At 44.0% G+C, this 27,457-nt stretch overlaps 1 protein-coding gene across 2 annotated transcripts in view; it reads right to left on the reverse strand.

Moving 5' to 3' along the window:
- Positions 1-209: 209 nt before the first annotated feature.
- SRGAP2 (SLIT-ROBO Rho GTPase activating protein 2) overlaps positions 210-27,457 on the reverse strand; it is a 112,889-nt gene continuing 85,641 nt past the window's right edge. For both annotated transcript variants that reach the window (XM_087761828.1, XM_087761827.1), the window contains exons 14-23: positions 27,115-27,175; positions 25,060-25,137; positions 23,015-23,149; positions 21,540-21,645; positions 19,869-20,093; positions 16,432-16,511; positions 12,104-12,284; positions 11,535-11,681; positions 9,095-9,422; positions 210-6,465 (exon numbers count right to left, since the gene is read on the reverse strand). In XM_087761828.1, coding sequence (XP_087617954.1) covers positions 6,082-6,465; positions 9,095-9,422; positions 11,535-11,681; positions 12,104-12,284; positions 16,432-16,511; positions 19,869-20,093; positions 21,540-21,645; positions 23,015-23,149; positions 25,060-25,137; positions 27,115-27,175 — 1,725 coding nt within the window. In that variant the 3' untranslated portion in view covers positions 210-6,081. The remainder of the gene's footprint in view (positions 6,466-9,094; positions 9,423-11,534; positions 11,682-12,103; positions 12,285-16,431; positions 16,512-19,868; positions 20,094-21,539; positions 21,646-23,014; positions 23,150-25,059; positions 25,138-27,114; positions 27,176-27,457) is intronic.

The raw sequence follows: 27,457 nt of genomic DNA on the forward strand, positions 1-27,457 counted from the left end.
GATTCTTCCTCACCTACTTACCGGTGCCAGTCGCCATTCAAAGCAAAATCCCAAGGATTCCCCCAAAGTCGGCGCCGCCTGCCGAGGAAGGCACCCGCAGGTGATGCTCACCCCCCTCTCCTTCAGCCACAGGCACCCGCGCTCGCAGACCCGCACGCTGGCTCGCGCAGACGCACTCGCTCCGTACATCACGTGCCGGGGTCCACAGGTCAGTATTTCCACCATACCCAAAACATTTATTTCTCCAAAACTATCGCTAATGACAATGGATACATTTCGTTGCCCCAGTATGGATGTAACATTTCCAACACACGTACTCCTAGTACTGTACAATACTGTACCAAAAGGAAAAAAAGGATGTACCTCCATATTGTACAGAGTTCTATATACAAAGTACAATTTTACACAGTTTAATATATACACCATATATATATTGGTGTAGAAGACACGAAACAATGGAAACTATTTTAGCAAGAACATTCCATCCCACCATTAAACAACTGCTGTTAACAAAAGCCCCAACCCCAACGCACCGCACGAGCCCGAGCCCGAGCCCGCTATTGCAGGCCTGAGGTTTCAGACCAACAGAGAAAACAAAGATTTCTAGACCTTGCGACCGAACTTTCCTACATTACAGCAGAACCATGACATCACTGCCATCCTTTAAAATGCGTCAGAGATGGTTTTCAATAATTGCCCCATTTTGGCTACATAGAGCTGGTCTTTTGAAGAACCTGCTGCTCACAAGTATTGCTTCAGCAGTTTGGCACACTCACGAGTCCAATCCCATTGGACTCCGGTTATTCAAATTACAGGACTCTGCCTGGAGAGAAAGGCTGGTGAAGTCCGCTTCAGAGCTAAGGTTACTACAGTGCCTGTAAAAGGAAGGGTCCATCTATTATTTCCATTGCAAACTGCTAAATATTTACCCTGTACGAAGCTTGGTATATCAAGTATTAGTACAGTAGGGAGCTGCCCTCCCTCTCCGCCTTCACCTCTTTTTGGCCCATCGTTGAAAAACAACAACCTCTCATCTCAAACTATGTTATAGGAAGCACAAAATATAACAGGAGAAAAAAAAAATCTTACATTTTCCAGGCCTCGAAGTGCTGTTTTGGCATCTCTAGATCCACCAAAATAGACTCCTAGAACCAAGCCTGGAAAATAACGCATCTGCCTTCTGGCGGGGGGTCAGCAGAGGCAGAGGTGAGCGACTACAACCGCTCCCGCGGCCACCACCGCTTGTGCGCGCCGCCGGACCACCCCGGCCCCGTCAGAGCCTCGGTGGGCACAAAGCAGTGGGTCAAGTTTGTTTTTTTTTTTTTCAAGTACCAGGTTGTTGCACACAGACAGAGACAAGCAGAAAGCTGGTCCAGAGAGACGGTTATCTTCGAAAGCGATACGTAAGCTCAAACCCCAAAGTTCAGTCCAGAGGGCCAGTAAGTGCTGGGCGTTTTCCCAGACCCGGAGGCTGGAAGCATCCTGCAGGGAACGGCGTTCACCCACGAGAGAACATCGCTCCCTTCCGCGAAGGCCTCTAGTGCTACCGGTCCGCTAAAGAAACAGCTTTATGTCTATAACTGTATTTGTGGGACGTTAGCCAAGGCCAGATAAGCCACAAAAAGGCTCATTATTTTTGTGAAAACTAAAAATCTCAAAATAAATAAACCTCCAGCTTGTTAAACTCATTTTCTGTTCTGGACAGGCTCATTAGTGATGGGAGTGCCCAAAGCCTTCTGTTTTCCTTTTAATTTTGTTTTTCTTTTTTTTTTTGTTTGTTTTTTTTTTAAAAAGCAGTTTTCCTAGCTTGCGGTTCGTAGGCCAGTGACTAAATGTAGTTATACTTCGCAGCACCTCCCCGTACAGCCAGGGCTTGATCCCGCCAAGAAGGATCCCTGACCTGGCCCCTAAACCAGCACCCCACGCTTCCACGCGGAGGGGTGAGGGGCAGAGGCTGCTCCCGTGCCCAACCTTGAGCTCGTGCCCAACCTCGAGCCGTGCTCACTGATGTGCTGGAGAGGGACCAGGCAGCTCAGCCTCTTACCGAGTCCATCAAATTGTCTCGATGGGCATTTTTCCATCATTACCGTTGCCTTACCAGCAAACTACGCCCTGCTGAGAGCATGGTCTCCTTTAAGGGTTCCCTCAATACGTATATCCTCAGGCGACAGAGCGGTCCAGTCTACCTGGTACACGTACGTGAAGGATCTGAAGTGCTAACTAGAGACATTTATTTCTATTGAAGAACATCTCTCAAATGCTTAACAAATCCCCAAACCTATACAATGTTCAACCGAATTTGAGGTTTTGACACACAGAATAAGAGAAATAAGGCAGCAAACTCCATCTGCAACGACCTCTTTTGTCTCAATATTGCCAGAGCTCTTGCAAGCGCGCAGGCGAGCAGCCGAGCGACCGCTCGCCCTGTACCAAGTGCAAGGTGGGGAACTGTAACAGATGGAATTTCTTGCCAAACTCTGAAGTGTTTTGATTCGGTAAATAAATTTATGAGAACTTGGTTATCTTAACCTACTTTTGTGCAAGAACAATCTTGCCTTAAAAAAAAAAAAAAGTAAAAAAAATTTAACAAAAACTCCCCAAACCCAACATATGAGGTATTCATCACAGGAAACCCAAAGACTCTTTTTGAACAGGTATCAAAATACATACATATACAACAATTTTTTTCTGCTGTCACAGTGCACTCTAATTATTTAATCACTTTCATTGCAACAAAATAGCCAGTACAGATAAAATGAGAGAGTTTGATCATGTCCCACTGCTTTGACATGAAGAACAAATTTACAAGTTATAAACTGCGAGCCTTTGGATTACCTTAGAGAGGCAGAAATTTAGCGATCATTAAAGCACACTGCTCAATTCCCAACTAGGGAAATAAAACATAAAAAGGTTAGAGCTTCAGAAACTATTAAGATTGATCACCTAAAATCGTATTTTATTTTAAAAGTTTTGCTTTGGATTATTTCAATCCAACATCTGATGAACAAGAATCCTTTGTTCATACAAAGCACTATCAAACAGACATACGTTATTCCAGTTATCAAACACTTCTTGTCTTTATATTTGACACAAACATTACATAAAAGTCATGAAAGAATTTCCATGGAAGAGCTAATATTTCTTCTGAATATGAAGATATGAAGTAACATTGATACCTCCCCAAGCAAACCACTGTGTCGTACTGTCCACTCTACACTGGTCTCCTCTACAAGATGCCCACTGGTTTTGCAGGGAGCGGTGCCGACATTTCCAGTTTCTCCTTCCCACCTCTCCTGCAACGACTGGTCATAAAACACTTGTAGCAAATGTTCTCTCAGCCTTGTATGTTCACAGAGTGAAGCAGACAAGCTAAAAGTTTCCTTTGCTTGTTTTTTTTTATTCTCCCGTGTGTGCGCGTGTGCGAGTTTTCTGCTGGCTGGCCAGACCCAGAGCACGTGGAAGAGGAAGGACGATCTTCAGCCTGCCATATTGCTTGCTGTAAGTGTAAGTGTCAATCACAGTGCACACCAAAATTCCAGTTGAGTTGCTCAATATACAGGTTATCCTGCTAAGCGTATTCCCCTTGACAGTAGGATTGTCCCAGAGCTGTGGATGCTAGAGATAAGCACAGTAACTCATATACAGACAGTTGCTGTTACAGTAACCTGAAGTCCTTTTTAACTCTTAATTTCCATTTATATTTCAGACCTCGAAGATAGAAAAGAGCATCTCCTCCAAATGTGCTGTGCGTGGCTGGACACTTAATTCTTAGAAACATGAATGCTAGGCATAAAAATATAAAGAAAATAAGGCATTACAAATGAGTCAAAGTAAATTTACAGAGATCCTGCTCTTGACACAGATTAACTTTGGTCGTTCATGACCAAAAAGAAAACAAAACCAAAAACTCGCTACTTAAAGTAAATGCCAGAAACTTCTGCCTGAGCAAAAAATTACAAGTTTAATTCTATTTTTCCCCAAAAGAACAAGTGATTCCTTGGTGGTAGAAGTCCATCAGAACCTGAGAGCAAAGGTCGCTGGTCGCACTGTTGGGGATCTTCCCCTGCGAGAGGAACGGGGTGAGGTTCAGTGACAGTCACGCACGTACCGCGGTGCTTCCCCAGGGCAACTGCTGCTACAGATCAGCTAAGGAGAAACAAGTAACAGGAGCGTTCCCACTGAAATCTTCCCGGTGTTCCCCAGTTTTCCTATGTTCTTAATTTAGGACACAGAGAAAGTTGGTCTTTTCAAAAACCATCATTAGTACGGATATATCACATCTGGAGAGATGGGGGGCGTGCGTGTGGGGACGGACAGGGACAGAGTAAAACCCTGTGCGTTTCTCTGAGAAAGATCCTAAATGAATCAGAAAAATACACTGAAGAAACTGGTCTTAGAAATGTACGTTTTGTTTCTTTTTTTAATTACTAAGTGCCAATTAAAACGACGTCGCAGTCACAAGGAAGTTAAGTGTGAGAAACTCACCAATTTAAAAGAAACTCAGCTAAACGGAAGAGGAAAATGACTTTTCTTATCTTGTCCTTGCCTGAATTTATTTGATGAAAACCTAAGATATGCAGCTTTTTTTTAAATCCCAGAAAAGTCTGGGAACAAGGTGAACTGAGGGTCAGCCAGAGTCTCCTCTCTTGCAGGACTGTGAAATCTTCTTTACCGTTGTAAGTGGCACATGCCTTTTTTTTTTTTTTTTAAATTAAATAAATGTTAGCGTCGTGGAAAATTCTCAGTAGAGTACAAAAGAGTTCATGCAGCCTGCTAGCGGCTGAAGCATTTGCTGCCTACCATATAAATACAAATACTAAGAATTCATTCACATGTCTGCGGAGTCCTATGGAGGCATGCCAGTCTACCAGCGAACGCGCAGGGAAGCCACTCCAGAAGCTGCATGCTGTCACGTCGCCGTCCCCAGCAGCGTTTCCTACACCGCTCTATAAGAGCGGAGATCCCTAAAGCAGTCCACAGCGGTCTCAGCCACAGCATTTGCAACCAGAAGGAGGGAGAAGATACAAAGCTTGAGAACTTCTGACTGAAGTTTTTACAGTGCTTGTAACTGGGGTTTTGGTAAGGATCCATCTTGATATATGATCAAAACAAGGATGTGTGCGTTAGTAAATGAACTCCCATCAGAGTACGCTTAGTTTTCAAAAGTCAACTTGTTTTTACATTCAGTCTCCCGAGACCACACACCACATCATAGCCTACGGGCTGAAAATTACACTGAAAAACAATAAAGCTGTTTTTCAATATGGGAGAGCAAAGGGGTAAACAGCTAGATTGTCCATAAGCAACAACTGGGCTCTTTCTTATGCTCCTAAACCTCAGGAACATGTTTGTTTATATTTGCACAGACACATATTACGTATAACTCCACAAAATCTAAGAGTGTTCCAGAGTAAACTATTTTTCATGACAAGTGTCGACTAAAGGATGAGGCTGGATGGCCAAGAGCTTTGGCCCCGGGGGGAGGAACGGGGGAGCAAACAAACAAAACCAGAGGATGCGATGGAAGTCGAGACAGACCCTTAACCACCGTGGCACCAGCGGGCGACGTAATAATAATAATAATGCACAAGAAACAGGCATGTCCAAGCTCCACGTAACCAGTGGCACCAAAACATGCAAGAGACTAAAATCTATCCTATTGTTTCCCTGTGATAAATGAAACACAGAATATATAAGTCACTACACCAGTATTCAAAACATGATGCCACTAAATATTTCCTTCAGTGGCCAAAGACTTGAACAAGGCATCAACTAGAAACCAAGATCCACCTCATCGCTTTTTGTGTGTTTTCGTCCTCAGCTTCACAGTGACCCGATATTGGATTTCCTAAGCGTGGCATGAACTGTTTCGCCTTACGAACATCACTGATGCGGGTACATGGGACGAGGTTGTTACTACTTAGTTTACTCCCAGGAATTGCTCCCAGCAGTAAGTAGCAGTTCACAACTAACCTTCAGCAGAAGTTCAAAAAAATTAGTTAAATAGCAATTTTAATGTCTTTAACAGAATCTCTTCATCTGAAACAATACAGTTATATCCACAGAGCAGCATCAAGTTTATCAGACAGTACAGGACTTGTCAGTAGGCTGCTGAGATGCAGAGGAGGCAACGCCGGGGCTCGTGGTGTTTGTTTTGGGGAAAACTGTAGGCTTCGGCCGAGTTGCCGGAGGTTTCACCTGGGTGGCCATTTTGACCGACTTCACTGGCCTGAAGGTGCAGGGTATGTCGCCGGCTGTGCTAGCGCTGCGCTGGAAAGCGGGTTCAGTGTCCTTGAGGATCTGCGTGTGCAGAGGGCTGGAAGGTTCCGAGGTGGGGGCCACCACTGGAGACGTCTTCAAAGGCTCCAGGGTGTCGAGGACAACATCTGGCGTGTGCTTTACGCTGCTTTGCCTTTCCAGCTCCCGCAGCTCATTCAGAGCAGAGTTCATAGTAGCTTCAATATCCTGCAAACACAAAAGAGAAACTGAGTGAGTAACAGAACCCAGACACATAAATACAGAGATAAAAGTCAGTCTTTGAGAACAACATATTTGTTTTCAGCCTGTAAACACCAACGCTTGAATCAACTGGCGGGTCAAGGACCTTTAGGTGTCAAAGTGAAACCCATGCCAAACTACACAGTGTTACATACTGAAGCCAATAAGCAGTAATATTTTCCATCAACAGGGAGCAAAATAATTGCTAGCGCTTTGTCGATGCTAGTCTGGTCCTTTACTGGTCCTGACGCTGCTTGGACTTCAAAGATGAGTACAATCCCAAAACGCAGCAACGAACAGAAAAGCATGCAACCCAAAGTATTAGGATCCCTTCTTGTACTTTATTTGGCACGTGAGACTCAGGAGAGTAAATTCTTGAAGAAAGGAGTGATGATTTGGACACTGGCTGACAGGCCACACACCGAATGCTGAAATCCCTGTGTGTTCTTGCTGCCTCACTGGTTTTCCTGCTGTCCGAGTTGCCTTCCCTTCCCAGAAGGGTATTACATGGGACTCAAAATTTTAATGTTTTAGAAAACACAGAAGATATCAGAAACGTGTATAGAAATTCAAGTTGGCACTTCTCCTTCCTCTTATAAAATATTACAGTTATTAACAAATAAACATAAAGAGAACTTTGAGAGAAAAACGGGGCTTTTTGTGTTCTCAGCTGTAGCAGGACCTACATGTTTGCTGCAGCCCGCACTGCGGAGCCCACTGGTGCGCAGAATTCACCAGAGAGCAGAGGAGCGCAGCCTTTCTGTGACTCACAGTTTGGCTACAGCTTTTTAGCTTCCTTAGAGGTTTTTCAGGGGGTGGGGAAGGTAAATCAGTCAGGAATGGTGGAAGAAACCAGAGACAGTAATCCGACACTCCAGTCTATCTTGAGGCCAGGCAGATTTTACTTACGAAGTTAGGGAAAATATGCAAAATGCGTGATGATTCTTAGATGGTGTTCAAACAGATACTACAGGGCAAAGAGAAACTCTAATTTAACACAGCTTCCCCCCCTCCCCGCCTTTTCTTTTTTTCGCCCTCCTCTTTTCTTTTTCTTCCCAGACTCTTCTCCAGTGAAAACTATGGAGTTAACGTTCTCGCAGGAGGAGGAGACAGAACAACTTCAATTAGAGCTTAATTGAAAAAACAAAGAAAGTGATTTATGTCAACCAAAGCTTTGGAAGGACAATGAAATACGAAGACAACAAGAGCTGTATATTATAATTCCATGGGAATAAATTGGCTAAAGATATTCATAACGGCAAAGCACAATTTTCCATCAGAGCATGTATCAGATTTTCATTTGGACCTTATTTATTACTTGACATTGCCGTTTTGTCAATAAGAATGATGTTTAATTTTCACGTAACTTCCCCCAGATCTTTAGAAACCTACAAACTCCTGAACCAGGCAGAGAAGTCAGGTCTCCCAGGGCTGGCTTTGTAATCGGAGACCCAAGCATTCCTTGGCTTTAGATAGATCCATCGCATACTGAAAACAGTTGGTATAGGCGACGTGCATGTGCAGGCACATCTAACAGCTTGGAGCGGGAGAAAGGGAAGATCCTGCATGGAAGAGGGAAATCTCTAACATTTACATCATTCACCCCTTTAGTAGCTGTCACTTGTTCAAATCTAAGTCTGACTTCCAATTGTTTTCTCTTCCACTTGTGAAACCACAGATGCACAGATGCAGAGACACCACTTGTGTTTCTGTTAACAACAGGCACTGCTGCGGCAGCTTACGGTCCCAGACACAGGGACGGGGCAGACCCCTGCGTATAGAGATGCAGAGAATATGCACAGAGATGAAGAATCTGTAATAAACCAGCCTGTGTCAAAATGAGCAAAGATGAAGAAAAATACTAAGAGCATCTTCCCCTTTAAGCTGCGCAGAGGGCACTTGAGAAGATGGTTTCCTTGTCTGGTCAGTGTGTGGAGTCAGTCCCAAATGCAGAGCTCTTTGCAAAGTTAAAACACAGCTGCGTACGCATCGGTAGCCTGCCCTCATTTCAAGGCACTTGTCTAAATAACTAACTAATGAAAACTAGCAGTATTATGTTCAAAGTTGGTTTCTAATCACACACTGAACCCTGTAAAGCATATAAAGATGCCACTGTGAGCATGGTACAACTCAGCAGCCTGCTTTTATTTTGACTGTACTGCTCCATATGCTTCCAATGTCTAACCACAGGCAAGTTTGCACAACTGACAGGAGAATGTTAAATTGACACTAAATACTTTACTTTTCTCATGTCTTGAGGTTATGATTGTTTAATTTTTTGCTGACAGCTTTGGAATCTGTGTAACTTTCTGAAATGGACGTTTTTATTGTTGAAACTAAATTCTGAATAATGAACAGGGCCAAGTTTTTATGGAGGAAGGACCTGAGTGTTTATCTTCACTCATGAAAGCAGCCTCAGTGACTTACACAAAGTGAGGTTGAAAGACTAGACTCAAGCTGTGGAGTAAGTTAATACTGCACTGCGAGAAGGGAACGGATACGAGATTAAATCAGACTTCGCGTTAAAGCATCTCATTGTATCCCACATCCTTTCAGTTTTCAAAACAAATCTTTAAGGCAAAGCCCTCCTATTCACCTGTGCGATAACTTCAGGGTCCATAGGCCGATGGTTGTTGAAGCTCTTGGACCTCCCTGCTGTCACAGTTTTCCGGATCTGCGGGCTGTCTATCCTGTTCTTCAGAGACGAGTGTCGGCTGATAGAATTGAGGCTGCCGTGGCCACTGATGGAGCATTTATCTGGAACCTCCTTGGGAAGACTTTGGCTCATAATGGGCTGAGATGAGGGTCTGGAACCGGCTATGGCTCCTGGGGAGGCTGGTTCTGCCATTGAACTACCTAGTCCATGGCTGTCACTTTGACGGAAGGCTCTTCTGATGCTGCCTGACTCTGGTTTCTTTCTTTGCCTTCAGTCACAAAAGCAAAACAAGTCAATACAATCAGGTACACAGAACGGGCTGTAATTTGAAGACATCCCCCCAAAACAACACAGAGGACAATGGGAAGAGACATAAAGACACCCAGATTACAAATACACCCAGGATTTTAGGAGTCATTATGAAACAGTAAAATTGTAAACCATTGCAGTTTAACACTTCTAACAACAAGACTGAGTTTCTGGCAGCTGTGCACATTCATAGCAAAACCAGAAAACTTGGATGGAACGTAATTAACTTGGTCAAGAAGAAAAGAATTTATATTTGAATAAAAAAAACCCTCTGTGCCATCAACAGGTTTTGATGATGTGTTTTTATTACATTAGAAGAGCAGAGCTACAATTTTTGACTGGAGGACACAGTATAAGTCTACTAAGCTCCTGGCCCAAGGCATCAAGTTATTATTTTCAGAGATTGGCAAGCAAAGAACCCCATCGGTTGGGGTTAATGATCATTTCCAATGTTTGCTGGTGGTAACAGATGTTTCTTTTTCATTGCTTTAGCAGGACCATGAGGCATTATCTATGTCGGGCTACAGATATAACAAAAGATGATGTCAAATGGATGAGCTGGTCCAAAGAATTTAGTTTCTACCCCAGCACCATGCGGTCTGACAGCACGATTCCATTCAAATCATATGAAGGCCAATGTAGCAGAATACTTTATGCCATAGGTCTGAAGCTTGGCATCCATTATACAGGGAAGGATCCATTTACGTATAGCACCAGCCCCATGAATAACTGCAAGAAAGTGTTAACTCCAGTAGGATTTTGGCATCCAAATAATAATTCAGTGGGTGGCACAACTGTCATTGCGAAACCATCTGATTTAATTTTGCCCAAGTCTGTTCACACATAGGTCAGAAGATTCATTCCTAAAGAAAAAACAACAAAATGAGTCTTATGCTACTGTTGCTAAATATCAGTTTCCCTAGTAAAGGGAAAAAAACTGGAGTGGACATTACCCAGGCTTCTTGAAAACACTTCATACAACACTAGCAAAACCAGCAGATGGTGAAGCTCCAACATAGCTCTGTTTGTTCTACAAATCTTTCCCTAACTGGCAGAACGGCATACTTCATTGGCTCATACAGTAAGTATCATCAAAGAAAGCCCAGATCCCAAGCTGATGCAGATTAACATAGCTTCACTGACACCAATGGAGCTCTGCCGACTCCCGTAAACTAAGGACCAGGCTCTGTGTAGGACATGAGCAGGTCCAAACCTTTAAAAAGGATGCATTCCTGTTAATGCCTTTATAGACTACATTCTGTTAAATTAACTGAAGGTTAAAAATATCCCATAAAACTATGTAATTATCATATTAATACCTTCACTGCACAATAGAGAGAGGTGTTTTTTTTAAATACTAAGGAAATAATCAGAAAGATACGGGGGATAAGTCTGTTCTAGAATAATTAAATAACAGATCAGGAAATTTAGTCTGTTACTAGCTTAGTTTCCCAGGTTTTTTATTATGCTGAACGTTGGCTAAAGTAACAATTTCTGGTTGAGGAGGTAAAGTGAGAGCAACAGGGAGGTGTGCTGTTTCACTGCAAGCATATGGTTAGTAACCTAAGGTGAGAAGCGCCGGAGAAACGGAAGAATGTTACGGGCAATGCCAGATGGTGGGGCTTAAGGTATGTCATTTAGCACAAAACGTGACACTAGTTTCTGAAGAAATTGTCCCCCACCCCATAAAACAAAACATGTTAAATGTAAACGACACATAACAAATCACAGAACATAACAGGCCATGGGAACGCACGATTACAAGAACTGACTCCGCTACTCCCCTCCCTTTCTCTGTATGCTTAGCTTATAAAATAGGACATATTTGGGAAAACAGGAAGAGATGGCACCTTGGGGATAGGGAAGAGAAGCCAGTGGGATTTTACATGAGCACTGGCCACACTGGTGACAGAGAGAGAGACAGCAAAGTGTGAGCAAGTTAGAAGAGGGGGAAGCAGAGAATAATGGTGGCAGCGCTCGTTAGTTAACCTTTTTCAGGGAAGGAAATATTTTACTGGACTCATCACCAAGATCTTTACAGTTAAGTAAAATAATGCAAGGCTGTTCTTACTTGTTGATGTTTGCAAGGTAAATGTCTGCGACGTGACCCCCACTTGGGCAACTGGCACCAGCTCTAGCAGTCACTTTTTCTTCCGGCGGCTCAGAATTTATTTCTATTTCAGACTTCGGACTGGATCTTTCAGAGATACCATCCTCACTAGGAAGGAGGAGGGAAGGAAATCACAACCAAAACAGGACCAACAGTACTGAATTTCAAATACAGCACTCTGTATGTAAACATACATACAGGACAACAGCACTGTGCTAGCATCTTTCTCTTAAGAATCATTACATATCTTTCAAATGAGAGCGCCTGATTTCTGTGAGCAACCTGGAGATCCCAGCTCTGCATCTTTAACAGGCTGGCAGCACCAGAACGATTTTTATATCGTGCCTCCACGTACGTGGACACCTACGCCTCTGCGGAGCTCTGCTTGTTTCAAGAGGACTCCCTTCTTGCAGGGGAGGTCGAAGGATGAACTCTCCCCACCTGGTGTCAACATCTTGACACAAACACTCCATTCCACACCTGAGTTTTAAGCAAGCCCATCTTGCAGATGGGCTTAAAGTGTAACATACGTGTCTTGAACGACGATATACTGATGAGGAATAAGGCCGTCAATTCCATTGTGGCGTCCCTCCCACCAGTCATCTGAGGCCCGCTGATAGAGTAAGAGAGAAGCTCCTTTTTTAAAGGACAGCTCTCGTGCAGTCCTGCCAATGTAGTCGAACTTCGCTATTGCTTCTATGGGCTCACACTCTAGGAGATAGAAGGGAATAAACAATAATTCACTAAACACTTGGGCTCACGTAAGTATTCAACAGTTTAAACCTACCATAAAACAGCTTATGACGAGAGCATGGAAGAGGATAAAGTGTTGCTTCTTAAGGCAGCAGAGGGTTAAAGGAGTAAGATTCAGAGGGGAACCCCTATAATATGAGGATGTTGCAATTTCAGCATTTACCTAATCTCTACGTGGTGGACACATTCACGTTTTCCAAGTCATAAACCCACCTATAGCAATTCAAGTGTAAAAAGATGGAAGTGGCAATGGCAAAATTAGTATCTCATTAAAATAAAAAAAAATTCAAAGCTGCGTAGCAATCAGATATGTTCCAGACAAAAATCTGCCTATGGTATGCTTTCTTAAAGGCAGCTAAACTAAACCTCCTGGGCCGGCAAGCAGGAGTTGTTATTAGCATTTAGGGAGGGAAACATCCTCTGATTCCAAGCTGCCTCAGAAATAAAGCATCTATTCAGAAGGAAATTTCTGCTGCCTGTGAGGTTCACCTGACCCAGGAGACCGGATTCTGGCACCGTGGGAGGCCGTGCTATTCATCGAACCGTCATGGAAGCTAACGAAAACATTCAGCGCCTCGCTGCTGCGGTTTGTGCAGCGATCAGGAGAGCAAGCGGCTCCCCCGGGCTCCGCACAGCTGGGCTGCACCGTGCACGCCAAGCAGAGCGGCACCGCGCTCGGAGCTGCACAACGTGCTCCAAATCTGACTGCTCCTACTTGAAAAGCTCACAGAACTACAGCCATGCTGTGTCTGCCACCAGCCGCTAATCCGGGTCCCTGTAGGGCTCTGATATTATACAGAGGGACAATATGGGCATTTAGACACTCGGGAAAATCAATATGAAATTCACATGGATTATTTTTAAGCCTTAGAAAAATCTGCCATTGGTTGAGTCTAAATATATATTAAGCCAGCTCCCAGATCTAGGCAGGAATCAGGGGAATGGAGATGAGCTCAACGACACAGCCCCAGTGGACTTCAGCCTCTAATTACTTTAAAGGAGCTTTAACACAGGCAAGCAGTCCATGGAAATCGAGTTCTTTCCTGGAGAAAGAGATTTGTGGTTCCTCTTCCTGGACAAGGAAAGATAGGCCATTTCACACAGAGATCTCCTCTGCATCACGGGAAGCTTCTACAGTGCAAGAGCCAGCTGAAAAGGACTGGAAGGCCCAACACGAGCCACAGCTTTTACAGTTATTCCTTGGGAGAGCATACGCTCAAGAAGTAGGTCTCCAAGTCTGCCCATAGACAGGCAAGGTAGCAGCTGAGCTTGAGAAAATATATAGCGTACATCCATCTGAGCGAGCTGATGCTGCAGTACCACCGTCTCATCAGCCGGTCTGAGCGCAGAGCAGAAGCATCACCCCCCGAGAGCCCCATCTGCATCTGTTACAAAGCACGAAGTGACCGAGCGCTGAGGGCAATCAGCAACACGATCTGCTAGATCGACCCCCCAGTAATTAATTTCTCCATTACTAAACCAGACAGCTCAGAATTCTGTCAAATCACACGTTTCAGGTAAGCTTGTGGTCAGCCTCACACGAATCCCGTTATCAGCCCTCAGCAACCAGCAAGAGATCTGCAAGGGTGAGAAAAGCCTGGCCCATGTTTGCAGCTTGTGATAGCTGCCTTGCTCCAGACTCCCCAAAGCACATGGTTATCTGGTTTTGGCTCCTTCTTTCCTCTTGCTTGTTTTGCCTCTGGAGCCAGCTTCTTCATAACACTGAAAAACCGATAATGCTGTTTTTTGGTGTCCCCCTCCATTTACGAAGGGGATGGGAGTGTGGTTTTGTAAATTCCATCTGTTTCATTAAGAAGTGTTTATTGTTCCAGATGAGTGCGGCACGCAGGTTTCTTATGTTTCCAATTTGCTTTTTAGGACTTTGGCTTTCATCCAGAGAAGTGATTTTAGACTCTAATTTCCAGTAGCTTTTTCCTACTACACTTATGCTCCGAGAAGAAAGCTGCGCGAATAAAGAGCAATAAGGCTAAGCCAAACAATTACCCCTGCCAGTCTGACAGCCTGTGCAGGAAAGCAGCAGTTTTAAATCTTTCCACTCATACGCATAATTTAACGAACATACGACCTGCATGTCTTTCAGCATTTCTGACCTCTTATGCCTGTCTCAAACTGGAGTCTCCACTCACGCGTACAGCGAGGCTGATGGTCAACAGCATGGATGCTCTGCAAAACACGACCTCTGCCCGCACCCCAAAACCGATTCCTTCCTTCAGGGAAGGTGGCTGGGATGACAGCTCTACTTTGAGAGGACTAGTGCCAGCCTCACAAAAGAGCTAAAGGAGCAAGCACTTGGCCACATCTAAAGACTGAAGGAGTGAGAAAAAGCTAAGAACATCTGTCCCACTGAGTCGCGGAGCCGTATGCTGCTCTTCTGGCAAGCACACCCGAGGTATGACACTGCACAGCTCAATTAGAAGGATGTGAGACTCCTTAGTTAACCAGACCTTGCTGCTCCCTCAAAAAGATAGAGGCCCAGCTCCCTCCTCTGCTTTGGTGCCAAATGCTCCCTCCCAAATGCTTCCTATGGAATATTCCATGTAGGTTGCAGAACTCCATCCAAAATGCCTCCAAATTTTACCTTGCTCAGGGGCCCCACGCAATCTAGTTCCAGAGGCTGTAAAACAGTGTCCTTCCCTAATCTCTAACTGCTCATTCTCCCATCGTTGTGCCCTCGCAGCTACATGAGCAATCTAAAAATCCCCCACAGAAACAATACAAGTACACCCCACGGCGTTCCAGCCTGCAGGCTTTACAGATGCGGGAAGAGTTAGCCTTTCCTTCCTTACAGCAATGAAATTGCTCCTTCTTTAGGTACAAACTCAAAAAGGACGTGTCATGCATTTTTAAGAAGCTAACAATTTCCAGAAAGAACACTGTTCAAGACAGACAGCGAACTCATGGTTCATTCCCGTAGGCTTTGTGTTTCCTCCTAACAACCTTGGTGAGGAGTCGCTGTGACAGTGCTTGACCTTGCCGAGGGAGAACTGATTTTCCAGCATTTCTAGCAGTGCTCAACATCGTTTCCTCTGTTATTGGCGTGTGAGCACCGTGAAGCCAGCAGGAGCACAGCAATGCCATGGGAAAGGTTTGTTAGGCAACTGCTGGAGGAAAGAGAGCAAAAAGCAGCGCAGGAGCACATGGCAGGGCTACTGAGCAGATTCCTAGAGACCAGCTCAAAAAGGATGCCACCTAATTTTAAGGGAACGTTACCTTCTTCCCACCTTTACAACTGAGGCCATCAGAAGTAAAACCATCGCAGAACTAACTTAGACAATTGCAAGGGGCCAAAACCCAAGAATAAAACCATATTCTGTCCTGTTTTGGTCAGTCTGCTTTACATGCTGGTCAGTATTCTGGGGATCACCACTTCGCATTTCTGGATGGAGCTCACATGCAGCTGAGGCTTTACAATTATCAACAACAGACACTCCAAGACTGCAGTGTCACCTTTTGCTTAGGAAATATCATGAAATTCTCAGCATTGGCACCCCTTTTTTCACTGATCAGACAAGAAGGGTAACAGAGTTTGCCAAAGACAACCCAAAAAATTAGAGAGGCCACCAGGACCCTCTAGCCTAAAACCTGGCTCCCAGCGGAAGACAAACAGTTTTTGATTTTATTTTGCTCGCTTCCTTAAAGCAGAAGCACTGGGGCTTAAGGCACTCAATTCCCCTGCCAAAGCGACCGAAAGGGGAAATGCCTGGCACACGCAGCGGGGAGCGCACGCTGACACATATCCAGCCTTTGGCTCTACGCTTCCTCCACGTCTTCCAACTCAAAGATCCTTCTAGGGTACAGATGAGCTCAAACAGTCATGCAAGCGTGGAGTGTGCCCAGGCCTGCTGCTAAGATACCCTTGAAAAAGGGATACTTAAAACCAGTCAGGTAACTTCTAAAGATTCCCGTCGATCCCATACCCTTTTACTTTTTGGCATCAAATGCTGTATGTGATGTTTCAAGTGGCTATTCTGATTTAAACTCCACTTTGGATCTAACTTTGAACTTAAATTGCAAGGCGCTACCTATATGCCTCCCTCACAGGAGGTTGCACCAGTTAACCAAGGAGTTAATAGACTTTGCATACCATCATCACTGGTGTGGTGCTCAGCCGTAACGTCCTGAACCGAGTCTTCTGTTGAGGCTCTCTCTCCATGAGGACTTTCGCTACAACAGAGGGAAACAGAGAAGGTGCTTGACACTGGTAGAAACTGAGTTTCCTCATTTACAAAAATCAAAGATAACTTAACTAGGAACATCCGTATCAGAAGTCAATATCTAGGTTTCACCGTGACAGACACTTTGCAGATGCATTTGCACATACTGAAGTCAGTGTGTCTAAAAATCAAGCTAAGTTCTTATTTGATCAAGCAAACCAAACATCGTTGTTAACCTCCTTGTATGCTATCAGGAAAGCCCGACTTCAGGTCTTATAACCTGGACCTCTGGAGATGTTCAGAAGTCAGACAGCAGAGGCATGTTGGGTCTAGCTCCTCTCTGCCATGCCAGAATTATTCCTTCAGCTGTATTCTCCATTGCTCTAATTAGCTCATTAGATGACTGATGAGATAGCTGCCACTTCCTGGGGGAAATTATTTCTCAATTCATAATGATATTTCCAGGTCCGAGTTTGTCATCTCCCTCTTTCCCTTTTATCACAATCTTAAATTGTCCCATTCATTTCAGTGAACGACTCCCATAGCCAGATTAACTGCCTGGAATCTTTATTTACAGAGCACCTAAACCACCAAGAGTACTCATTTATGTTTTGCACCAAGAAAAGCTTTGAAAGGATCAATAGACAACGAGTGGCAACCACAGGTTATGTTTTTCTAAGCAGCTACACGAACAGTTCCCTCAGGACAGGAGCAGAAAGGAAACTGGAAGAGGATCCGTTGCCTCTCCCAAGTAGCTCCGCAGACCTGCTGCCAGCTGGCAGTGCTGCCTGCCTGCCTGCCCTGCCTGCTGTCTTAGAAGAAAAAAAAAAAAAAAAAAAAAAAAAAAAAAAGAAAGTGCTCACTCCTCATCTTACCAGATGCTGTTGCTAAAGACAAAACGTGTTTGCTGCACTCTTACACTGTAACTCGTTAGAAGTGATTTTTAATTCTCTTCACACAGTAACAACTTCATCCCTCGTTTTGGCCTTGCAATGGTTCAAGTGAGTGACCACGGATGTAAAGTCCTCTCCCTTTGGTAATCTACCTCCTATACCCTTCTGAAGGAGAGAAAGAAAGAAAAAGAAGGGGTAAAATGTTTGGATAATTCTGGCGTCTCATTATGCTTAATCCACATGACACGAAGCTGCCCCACCATCTTCTGAGTCAGTACCTCAGGAATCAACCTTTCCCATCCTTTGCAAAGCCTTTATGCTACTTAATAAAGTTTACACAAGAATTTGAAGCCAAATGGAGGTCCCAAGAGGATCACGGCATTGAGGGCTAAAGTTTCATGCAGACTGTGAAGTAATGTTGCGTACAGCCAACACTGAAGATCCAAACACTGCACAAAGACCACGTGCCTCTTCCTATCCATGCCTCCAACAGCACTTTCCACCACAAAACCTGTCCTTGCTGCAGACTCAGTCCCTCCGCCACGTGAGCCCCGGGATGCCGCAGCGGTTAGTGCTAGGCTGCTGGGCTTCACCCCGAGGCTCTGAAAGCGCAAGCAATATATACCGCCGGAGGAATGCAATGCAAGTGGAGCATCTATAAGCTATCTTCTTCCCTGCGTTCTGATGGTCTCACTTGCCGGTATGCAGGACTCCTGGACTCTCCCCATGCTGTCCCTCGTGCAGTCTCAGATGGACAGACAGATGCAGCAGAGTCCTAGGCTTGACTCAAAGGCAGTATTTCAAAGATGCCTGCAGCACAGCTCTGAATTTGTCATCAACTCTGAACCTTGCCCTACCCTCCTCCGCCCGAGGCGAGCCGTTTCAAAGCTCCTCGGCAGCTGCCGACTCAGAGCGAGTGCCGCTCGCCGCGAGAGCGCAGAGCACACGAGCCGTGGCGCCGAGCCCGGGCAGCCTCCACGCCAAAGCACCGCCTGCGAGTTCCCCGGCACAAAGACGACTCAGCCCAGCGAAGTGGCACCGGGATATCACAAATACAGCAGGCTCCATTCCCTGATGAATCAGCTGAACGACAAGGATTCACTCTGCTGCTTGCATGCTTTGTGGCAAGGAGTCCTATGGGCAATAACTGACAACTATCTAAATACCAGGGCTATGAGAAGGCTTGAATGGGAACCAGATGCTTCCTCCTGGCTTTAAGCAGTCTCCCTTGCTTGCTTCTACCCTTCTCTGCTTACTAGGGTCTCAGGTCAGGGTGGTTAGGAAGGGCAATGAAGAAAAACCAAATGCCTGCAGAAAATTGGTATTACCTTCCAGGACATTTTGCCTCCTACATACTCATGGGAAGCATCACCCATACGGAGTGTACTGAACATTTCACATTTTTATTCCCTTCACCTTATGGGACAAAATCTCCTGTCAAAGTTAATGTGTTTCCTTAACGTCATAAAGATTCTTAATTTTTTTTTCCTCTACAATTCTTTCACATCTAACATCAGCTAAAAACATCAGAGTGAAGGGTAAAATTAACAGAATTTCCAACAGGGGCTCTGGCAAGTCTTCTGCCTACAGCAGTTAGGATAGAGGAGCCTCTCCTCACCGCACGTACGTGGAGCGAGCTGATAGTTAAAGCCACTCTGAAACAAGTCAGGGAAACAAGGCTAGCTCTGTCGCCAGAGTGACTTCATTTAAAAGAGGTATTTATTTTAGTACATGAAAATAATCATTTGCATTCCTGGGACACTGGAGGAGGGAAGGAGCGGGGGGAGAAGCAGGACACAATTTAACATTCCTCATTTTCAGAGGGAGAGATCAGCTTGGCCAGTAGGAAAGAAAACACCTCCTTTCCTTCCCCCACTCCCCAACCTTCCACCCCAGATGACAGGAGCCGCTCTGGCTGAATTGCTTCCAGATGTGGCTTTCAGACTGAACACGCGGCCGGGCCTCTTGAGCTTTAAGCTGGATGGAAACGGTGATTTTGCATTCCTCCCTCTTCCCTCCCCCACCGTCAGTGCTGCCCTGAAAATTAAACCATGCCACAGCTTGCTAGGTTCAGTTGCAAGTGACCCCTGCGTCTGAAGCAAAGGCACTCAAGACAAGCAGGAAAAAAAGGCAAAAGTAGGAGAAAAAAAGAAGAAAAAAAAAAAAAAAAAAGAGATTGATTTTGGCAGCTACTATATCAGAACATCCAAGAAAATCTCCACACAACCTTGCCCTTCGAGATAAGTGAGCTACGTTTGACAACTGAACAGCTACTTTCTACCAGCTTATTTCTTTTAAGTTGATGACTCTCCAGAGATACCAGAGCCATCTTCTCTTCCATAAAACAGATTTTTGAAAGGCTGGGCCATATGCTCGAATCCAGAATTAGACAACGCAGAACGCATGACTGTAGCATGCTAATCCGTAAATAAATATCCACTCATTCATTTTCTCCTCAGTGGTATCTTTCGTACCAGTAATCCTCGGTGTTTCCACCTCCGCTATAGACTGGACCCTCCAGCTCCCTTGGTCCTGGGAAGATGTTCTCATGTTGGATGATGATGGTTTTGATCAATTCATTGACATGAGCTTGGCAAGAGACTTGATCATGACCTTCAGGCACAGACATCAGTGTTGGCCCAAAGCAGATGGCTAAATTGTAGGGATCCATCATGTTCTCTTCACTGAACTGAGATAAACTGCAAAAGACAGAAGTGGGGAGGAGGGTTAACAGCAGAAAACATTATCACCCTTGTCACCTGCTGGAGAACACAGAGCTGAGCTGGGAAGGTTTGCTTTGGGCTTTCTGCTGTTTAGAGCTGATCAGCTGGGACGTGAATGTTCTGGGTCCATGTAAAAAACGAGATAGTGATTGCATTTACAGAGAAATGAAACAGAAACCCCAAAGGGAGTTTGAAAGCTCAAGACTATGCAAAAAGCACTGGGTGCTGACTTTACAAGGGGAGGACATTCTTCTTCTTCTGTATTATTGTTCATAGCCCAGCACTCGATACCACAGTTGTATCAGGTCCTCTCTGCCTAAACGCACGTGATCAAGTGTGCCGAGCGTTACAACATTTCTCCAAGGTCCAGGAGCTTCTCAAGTGGGCCTTTTTTGGGACTTTTCTTCAGGATTTCCCAGCAAATCTGAATCTTACAGTTTCTATATGGTGCCTTTTTTTTAAACACACAATTTTTATCTGACTGAATTTTGTCCTAAACCTACAATTTATGCCTTTCAGGTATTAATTAAAGATTGAACAGAAAACTAAGTTCCAATACAATTCCCCTTGAAACTCCCTGTTTTCTAGATCACTACTTGGAATAATTACAAGCTACTGAAACTGGAAAGTTGTACATTTCAGTGACTCCAGGAGTGACATCCATGAAACAAACCCCCTGCTTTCCAAAGCGAAATAACCACTTGAATATATGGATAGGTTTAGTAAATGTCCTGCTCCATTTTAATACAAATCTTTTAGAAAAACCTTGAACCCTAACATTGTCTCAATTTAATGTAAGGAATAAGATGTTCACTAAAAGTAGCTGATGAACAGGAGCTTTACAAAAGCAGACAGTAAGCCTCCGGCCTCTGTTAGGTGAAGATATTGTCTTACAGTTGTATTTCTCTTTCACCTAAATGGTATTCAAAGGGCTGTGACAATCTATATACAACCTTCTGCTTAGGACGCTTTTCCTTTATGCTACCTCAGGTGTCAAGACCACGTTACTGGAGGAAACGACTGACTCCTTGCTGCCAAGCTATCCAACGAACCAGCCAGGTGCTGTCGGCTGTTTTCAAAAAAAATACACTCACTCTCCACCACTGACACCACTAAGCACATAGTGCTCCTTGCTGGTGCGGAACCCCATTTCTGACTCTTTCATATCACTTTTTGCTTGGATTACCAGTACATTATTCACTTTCATTTCTGGAACTCCTTTGAGATTGCATTCGTATCATTGGGATGAATTTCGGCAAGGCTGAAAAGCCCAGGAAGGCAGATGCAATAGCAAGCTACTGTGGCATTTGCACCTTGAACTGTTGCTCAGATCACACGCAGCAATGTTAAGACTGATTCTGCCATTCATCACGTTTATACCAAGTCCTCCAGCAGGGCCATGGTGCTCTCAAGGATACTCACTGATTGAGGAACGCGAAGAGGTATCTCATTACAATCAGAGTGGTCTTTGGCAGGTTCAGAAGCACCTTCCGGATGTGGAGCGCTCTCTCTTGTAAATTATCCATTGCTGAAAGGAAGAAAGAGCACCACAGTCATCGTACCACTGTATCCACAACTTGCCACTGGGTCCAAATGCAACCAGTATACTATGACGGTTCCTGTGCAAGCTATCGAGAAGGACAGCCAGCAGAGCAGCAGCAGGAGGAGGAAGGAAGGGTCTGCCCATTTTCCGGATCCTCCAGCGCTGCCCGGCATGGGAACGCAAAGGCTGCGGGACCTGCTGGCGAAGCCTTTGACAGCGAAGGTCCCTGAACACGTGGAGCTTCACTGCAAGTTCCTTCCTCGCGTGGGAGCACTGGATGTCATCTGTTTCAATAGTTCTGGCACAATAGCTCATTCAAGTTAGCTTAGAAAGGTGGGTGTTTAAAAAAAAGAAATTGTATAACACTCAAAGGAAAATTAACATAGTTAAAGGGTGAGGCAAAAAGCTCTGTGTGCAGCAGCCTACTGAGAAATAAGTGGGCAGCATAAATCATCTCAGAAGGGAGAACTTATTTGGAAGCAGATTTTTCTTTTCATATAATGTGAATTCAACTCTGTAAATGCATTTATCAGGAGAAGAAAACCACGAGCCATTTTAGAAGCAGTTATCTTCTGCTGTACTTCAAAGGCTGCCATGGCAAAGGCCATTTCACTACTTGGACAACAGAATCATTCTTCGATTCTGAAGGACGTGGCAATAGTCAGGCCATTTAAAATGAGGTTGTTCACGTACAAAAAACACAAACAAAAGCCTCTGCCCACCAGAACCACCTTTAGAAACCATCAAAAATGTTAACAACTGGACTGTGACTGCCCTCGTGATTGATATTCTTTAACAGGAGCCCAGAAATGGCCCCTCATGGTTATGAGGCTAAAAGGTGTATGACTACCACCTTGCCAGCTAAAGAGGACATGCAGAAGCACGGCAGCAATGTGTATCTACCCACGCTAGGGAAAGCACGCAGGGCAAGAAACCCTGCTGGCGATCCCTGCTTCTGAGAGGGCATTTCTGACACCTTCTGATGAGAGGTCTTAAAGATTATTTTTCAGAAAGGGAGGTTTTTGTTTTATTCTGTTTTAAAAGAATCCTGTCACAAAGCACTGTCTCAGAAAAATCCATGACAGCTCGTAAAATCTATTCATTTCTACCTCCTTGCTCATTCACAAAAATGCTATGCTATGCTATTCTGCCATCAGAATAAGGATGGCTGTAACCAGGTAAATGCCGAGACTCTGGCTAATAGAGACTAGGATACCAGTGCAGCACAAACCCAACCAAAGTAACCACAAAAAGATTATTTTGGAGCTAGGAAAAAGAAGAGGGGAAGAGAGGAAAGCGGAAGATGAAGTTGGAAAAATTAATCCTATTTCTTTTCAGATCTTCATATACTTACTGACACAGGCAATCAGATCATGAAAGATATCCTTGGGGAAGAGAGGGTGCTCCAAGCCTCGGAAATAGAGCTTCAGAACTCCTGCTATTGAATCCATGTCATGGTCATTCTGGTCCCCAGCCAGTGGATCTTCCCCTTCGTGACAAGCAAAGAAAAACAGACAAGAAAAAAATCACAATACTGGAGAAAAGCATCAGACTGGAAGGATGCACCTCAGCTTGAGAAAAGGATTTATGCAGCACAAAGTTAATCCCACCTACTCCAACTGCACTACAACCAGTGTGAGGTAGAGACAAATCTCTCCTGTGCATCGCAGTCGAGAAAGGAAGCCTCTGACAGCAATCCCAGGAGACCTGGGACAGCTTTCTATCAAGCAGATTACAGTCTGACACGGGAGCGCCTGGCTCACGCCCACGGAGGGTGGTGTTGCTCCTAGAGTGGTAGTAACACTTCCAGGCTCCAGGTATTTTGGTAGGGTGTGAACTTCACAGATCCACCACGGAGGTGAACATTACATGAGTCCAGGAGCGGGTCTTTATGCAGACTCACAACCGAAGCGAAGGTGGATTTGATGCGTGCGCAAGAGGCCATTGAGCATCGTGCACTTGGCTCAGCAGATGCAGACATCTCGCGTTGAACTGGCGGGGGGGGAGTGTTTCTGGGACAGATAATTTGTCACTGCAGATATGCCACAGTTTGTCTGTATTACAAAAGAAAAGATGCCCACTTAAGGAGTTGTTCCCTAGGGAAAACTTCCTATCAGATATAATTAGATTTAATGATGGGGCAATCCTCAAATTGAAGCTATATATATCCATTATGTGACTGAAATTACCAAAGCTTGCCTATTATCTTAATAACACACAGGATAATAAATGGGCCACTACAAACTGGAGCATTATCCTTGATATTAACTGCCACCAAGGGTTCTGGATGAACTAATAAACTGCAGAGACATTACTGTTAACTTTGTCAGTTCTGTGTATTATAGGCTTTACAGAGACAAGTGAGATGAAGCAAAAAGAAGTATCACCTTTTTATTTCTGCATGTTAGTGCTGGAACAACTGGCTATTTTCCCAAGATGACTGGTATTTCCTTTATTTAAAAAAAGAGGTCTTTCACTCTGATATCAAGCCTCTACCTGCAGCCTATGATACCCATTTCTGCTTCCTCCATTCTTGAGGATTTTAATTCGCAGGTAGATGGAGATGAAGACAGGTGAAATTAGACGCCATGTTTCATACATGTTGTCCACGAAACTCCTCTCTTCCCAAAAGGAAAATAAACTTGCTATGCCTAAGTAATTAATGCTCATCTCTTCCAACAGCAAGCACAGAAACACGCTAACTATATTCTTTTAGAGTGATGTGTTCAGGGAATTAACATGAGCCCTGTTGTTTTCGGTGACCCAAGCAAGACTGGGGAGTCGGGCTGCAAGGACAGCCTGAAGAACGAGCTCTTCTGAACCTGCTCTGCTAGAGAGCAGCCCAGCCAGAAGCTGATGAGTCAGGAGGCTCCCAGCCGTTCTTTGCCTTTGTATGGAATGGTTCTTCACAAAGAAAATCAAATCTATTAAAAGCTACGTCACATTAACAGTGTCTTGAAATTTACTCTCTCACTTGCTGATATTTAGAATAAATGTAGCCCAGCTGTGCCTCGAGAACATGGAAAACACAGAATTTCATCCTCTAGCAGCCAGCCTATTCACAAAGAGCTGGGGGGAGAAGGTAGGAAAATCCAGTTACACCCAATAATGAAATTCTCTATACCTTTTAGTGTTACAAATAATCAATAAACTACCAGACATGAGAGAAGATTGAATTCGGAATATTTATTATACAGACACTCTACAAGATATAAAGCAGAATGCCAAACAACTGAGTATTCAAGGTTAATGAGCACTAGAAAAGTGTTCGGGCTAGACTCATTTAGGAAACACAAAAATCAAAGGAACAAAATATAGCAAGTTGCATTCAAAACACGCCATTTCGGAACATTTAAACATATTAATACATTTGGCAATAATTTCTGAGATGCTCCTTACCTCTCTCAAATGCATTTTTTATGTCATTTACTTCAACTTGTGACCCAGACACTCTGAATATCCCTTCATGCTGCAAACCTGTAAGACAGTAAGAAATGCTGATAAGAGTAAGATAAGATAAGCTGGCACCTTCATCAGCTACAGCATATATGATAAAGGAAACATAAGCAACACAGGCAAAAGTATGCGTTTTAAAAGCCATCTTTTCCTTAGATGTCCAGGCACCTACAGAATATGTAAAAACAGAACTCAGCACCACGGAGAAAAAATATTAACCCTTCTTCCTAAACTGACAGAATAACTGGGTTGTAACAGCTGTGCATGTTATCTTTTACCCTGAAGGATCCCCAAAGGATTTTACAACCCAGAGAAAGTCATAAACTAACGGTATATCAGCCAGAAGTAAAATATGGCTAACTACACAATGAAGCAGTTTATTTTGCAAGAGCGATACCGCAAAGGCCCAGAGCAAATCAGCCGATTGAAACGGAAGCATTTAATTACCCCAGCATGACCTGCTATCTAGGGTTTTAGGATAGTCTTTAAGACATTCTTGCTAAAAAGTAAGCATTAGCAACGTCATTAAAACCAATTATCAAGTAGGCGAGATGTTCCAATGCACTACCATCATAACAATTCTGTTGGTACATGTAAGATGAGTTACAAATCACCTAACAAACAAATATACGCTTCACGTAGGGAAATCAACTCCCATTCATTCAAGCCTTTTAACTGTACACTTTCTGAAACAGTGAACGCTGCAATGTCTTTGCTTTATGTATAATAATGGCTATAAACTCATAAGCTCTCTTGAATGCATCTGTGGCCTCTTCCTCTCAATTTCTGCGACTGTTTTTATCACATCGCAATGAAACCTTTGCGGTATGGGGCTGTATCTGGTAGCTGTGACACACGGCTAGGAACAGCGAAAAGAAACAATCCCAAGTGCAGAGAAGCAAGAATGAAAATGACATTCATCCCACACCTACGCAGCAAAACATTTAGAAATGTCAGGCTACCTCCAACAAAATTCATTCCTGCAACGTCAGTGCGTCAGGCAGGCAGTTCTATCATTTCTTCTGCCCAAAGTGGATTTGTTGTGTAAAAGCACATTCCTTCTAATTACAAACTGTACCTGTAAGGCCACAATCTGACATTCAGAGCAAAACCCAGTTGAGTCCGTTGGAAAATCTTTGTGTTGGGGATCTAAGCTAACCCAGGAATATGAGTCTAAAAACCAAAATCTCCTGATGGCCCCGATTTGGTTGACATTGCAATGTGGTTGCAACGGTTTTCCCAGCGAATGTCCAAGTATGGCCTTAATGAAGGACTACAGCACTTGGTTCTTCCAAGTGATGATGAGAATGGGACTCTAGATTATAGTTTCTAAAATGGTAATTAAACAAGGAAAATGAAACGGGATTTACTATCTGGCTCTGTATCTTGGTTAATGAAGATAAATTCAACCTCTTTCTACATATGTTAATTAGCAGCTGTTTCACAGGCTACCAACAAATGATATCGATTAAAAATGAAAACAAATTATAATAAACATCTAAAATCTTTTACAGCATTCAAGGCCGTGAAGTTAACCTTCGAAACAGGTATAAATCATCTCATTGCGGCAATAGGTAAGCAATTAATTCACTACTTGACCTCCTGCACTCAAATACTTAGAGTATTCCTCCTCCTCTAGGAAGAGGATGATTATTGTTGGTGAAGGCCACATTTCAGGACTCAAAGCAAGGTGAGTGGAGGTGAGGCATGAGTAGTATCTAAGGGTGGGAACCTTATTTTACAAGAAACAAAGGGATATTGGTGGAAGAACATTTGCAAGGTCAGTTATTTGCAATAACCATTTGGAAAAGTGATCACACACACAATGCCAACAATATAGCCAAAAAGTCAGTGATAATTTCTTAATATTGCAGTCTCTAGGATTCCTCTCTGCACAAGCACCGCGTCCCAGGCTACTCTGAACATTTTTCGGAAGGCTTCTATATCACTGTTCATTTTATGGAAATAGCACAGGATACCTTTTGTCCATAAACTTACCATGTCTGCTAATGAATCGTATGCAGCTCTCCACGACCAGGGGAATGGCTTGTGAGGAATCCTGCACAAAGAGAAATGTCAACAAGAGCAGCGGTCAGAGTGTAGAGTGAGGGCAAAAGTGTGTGTGTGTGTGGGAGAATGGAAAGCAAATTTATCCTCTCATCTGCCACATTCTGCTTCCATGCAGTTCCAGATGTGTTTAGTTTCTGGACTGATTACCAAACATCTCAAATATGAGCAATTTCAGGATTGCATCAAACTCTGGCTGTTTTGTCACGAACATTTAAAACAGCTCATCAGCACCCTACGGTCACAATCCGCTCAGTAGGGCGCACCATACAGG

The sequence above is a fragment of the Nipponia nippon genome, unplaced genomic scaffold (genome assembly GCF_047370975.1).
Source record: "Nipponia nippon isolate SJK-2023a ecotype South Korea unplaced genomic scaffold, ASM4737097v1 scaffold_25, whole genome shotgun sequence".
In the NCBI taxonomy this organism is placed as follows: domain Eukaryota; kingdom Metazoa; phylum Chordata; class Aves; order Pelecaniformes; family Threskiornithidae; genus Nipponia; species Nipponia nippon.